This window comes from Nerophis ophidion, linkage group LG02 (assembly GCF_033978795.1).
Source record: "Nerophis ophidion isolate RoL-2023_Sa linkage group LG02, RoL_Noph_v1.0, whole genome shotgun sequence".
Classification (NCBI taxonomy): domain Eukaryota; kingdom Metazoa; phylum Chordata; class Actinopteri; order Syngnathiformes; family Syngnathidae; genus Nerophis; species Nerophis ophidion.
Genome location: NC_084612.1, coordinates 65549444 through 65551943, shown reverse-complemented (window position 1 = coordinate 65551943; position 2500 = coordinate 65549444). Strand labels below are relative to the sequence as shown.

The following is a 2500-nucleotide window of genomic DNA, read 5'->3' as shown; positions in this document are numbered from 1 at the left end:
ATGATATTGATAGCGAAGGTCTAAAAAAATTTTTAAAAATAAAATAAAGTTAAAAAAAAAAGGCGATTGCATTGAGACGGATTCAGATGTTTTCAGACACATTTACTAAAATAATTCTGGGAAGTCCCTTATCTTTCTATTGTGTTGCTAGTGTTTTAGTTAAATTAAATAGTACCTGATAGTCGGAGGGGTGTGTCCACGGGTGTCTTGAAGCCAGTGTTTGAGGGAAATCGACGGCAGATAGAAGCACGGCGCAAACTCCACAGATCTCCGGTAAGAGGCGACTTTTTAACACAATTTCCTCACCGAAACCTGCCGGTTGACAAGTGGTCGGCAACCATGTTCTCTAGACCGCTCTGATCCATAGTAAAGCTTCACCTCCGGGAATTTTAAACAAGGAATCCCCGTGTGTTTGTGTGGCTAAAGGCTAAAGCTTCCCAACTCCACCTTTCTACTTTGACTTATCCATTATTAATTGAACAAATTGCAAAAGATTCAGCAGCACAGATGTCCAGAATACTGTTTAATTGCGCGATGAAAAGAGACGACTTTTAGCCGCAAATAGCGCTGCACTAATATTTCCTGACAGTCCGTGACGTCACACGCACGCCTCATCATTCCGCGACGTTTTCAACAAGAAACTCCGCGGGAAATTAAAAATTGCAATTTAGTAAACTAAAAAGGCCGTATTGGCATGTGTTGCAACGTTAATATTTCATCATTGATATATAAACTATCAGACTGCGTGGTCGCTAATAGTGGGTTTCAGTAGGTCTTTTAAGGACAAACCTGCAATAAGAAACATGTGTTTAATGTACCCTAAGATTTTTTTTGTTAAAACTAAGCCAATAATGCAATTTTGTGTGGTCAACTTTATTTAGAAAAGTATCGAAATACATATTGGTACTGGTACCAAAATACTGGCATCTGGACAACACTAGTCTAAATGTACTATGGACTATATGTGCAAACCATGTCTTTAACTTGGTGGATGATTTTCTTTAAAAGTCAATTGTCCTTTCGAGGTCTTCAATCTTAATTCTAAGCAAGAATACCATCACTGTTTGTAGAATCGTGTCACCCCGATTCCAAACCTTGGTCCATTTAAAAAAAATATATATATTTTTTTCACAGAAAATTACTTGATTTCAGTCTGTTTTAACCCTAAACTGTATCAGCAACATATTGACATATCTGGTTATAATGTGTCATATTCAGTCTTCCAGAGGTCAAAATAGAAAAATCTCACCTTTCCTGGGTCATCTTTGGAGCGAGGCACTTTGAGAAAACACTTGTTCAATGACAGATTGTGCCGTATTGAGTTCTGTTGGGTGAAAAAGAGAAAAAAAAAGGGTGGAGAAGGTGAGTTTACACCAACACATTACAAGTAGACACAACCTTGATAGCACACTTTCAAATGCAGGGTCTCGACAACTCAAATTTAAGGCATTTAAGACCTTTTTAAGACCATTTCACATGTATACAGACAAAAAAGTACAGAAAAATGAAGGAAAATCAGAGGCTTGGAATGAATTCTAAGTATATTAATTTTTTCACTGAGAAATGGTTAAACTAAAAACACCTGAAGCCTCCCTATTGGGGATGCCGTGCCAGCAACCTGAGGGTCCCTGGTTCCATCCCCACCTTTCACCAACCTCGTGTCCTTGAGCAAGACTCTTCACCCTTGCTCCTTATGGGTCGTGGTTAGTGCCTTGCATGGCAGCTCCCTCCATCAGTGTGAGAATGTGTGTGTGAATGGGTGGATGTGGAAATAGTGTCAAAGCGCTTTGGGTACCCTGAAGGTAGAAAAGCGCTATACAAGTATAACCCATTTATTTACCATTTATTGTACACAAATTGAAAAAAATATTGTCAAACAGTCCTGGGGTAGCAGGGGGTGTATATATTTTCAAGTATTTATTATATATATATATATATATATATATATATATATATATATATATATATTAGGGGTGGGCAAATTAATGCGTTAATTACGAGTTAACTCATCAATCTATTAACGCCGACAATTATTTTATCGCACATTTGCGTATGTTGTTTACATGCTTTTATTTTGTTAACGCCTTTTCTTAACAAGATGGCGTCGCCCGGACGGGCTTCGGCGTTGAGGGGCTCTTGGTAAAGATGGAACATTTGGCAAAAATACCGGACAATTCTGCACATTTCATGGCTGGCTTACAGCGTGGTCACTCCGGGATCACTTACGACCGCCAGACAATTCTGAATGTGGATAGATCGGGCCGTTTTGGACTGAATGACGCGTGCTTGCTAGACCGGCTAGCTAGCATGGGAATACTTTGCCGGCTACATCCAGCGGCCTGTGAAGCAGCGGAGTATTTGTGTTGTCTGTCTATTTATCAATAATGCAGACGAGGAGTGTTGGCTGAGTTCTTAACGTTTGCTTTCAGAGCGTGCATATCACAACATACAAGATGCCGTCATGGCGACACAACCTATACCGGGCTACCGCGCATGCTCG

At 39.8% G+C, this 2500-nt stretch overlaps 1 protein-coding gene across 1 annotated transcript in view; it reads right to left on the bottom strand.

Moving 5' to 3' along the window:
* Positions 1–2500, bottom strand: part of foxj3 (forkhead box J3) — a 348227-nt gene that overhangs the window by 117564 nt on the left and 228163 nt on the right. The window contains exon 3 of the mRNA XM_061888811.1: positions 1250–1324. Within this exon, the coding sequence (XP_061744795.1) occupies positions 1250–1324 (75 nt within the window). The remainder of the gene's footprint in view (positions 1–1249; positions 1325–2500) is intronic.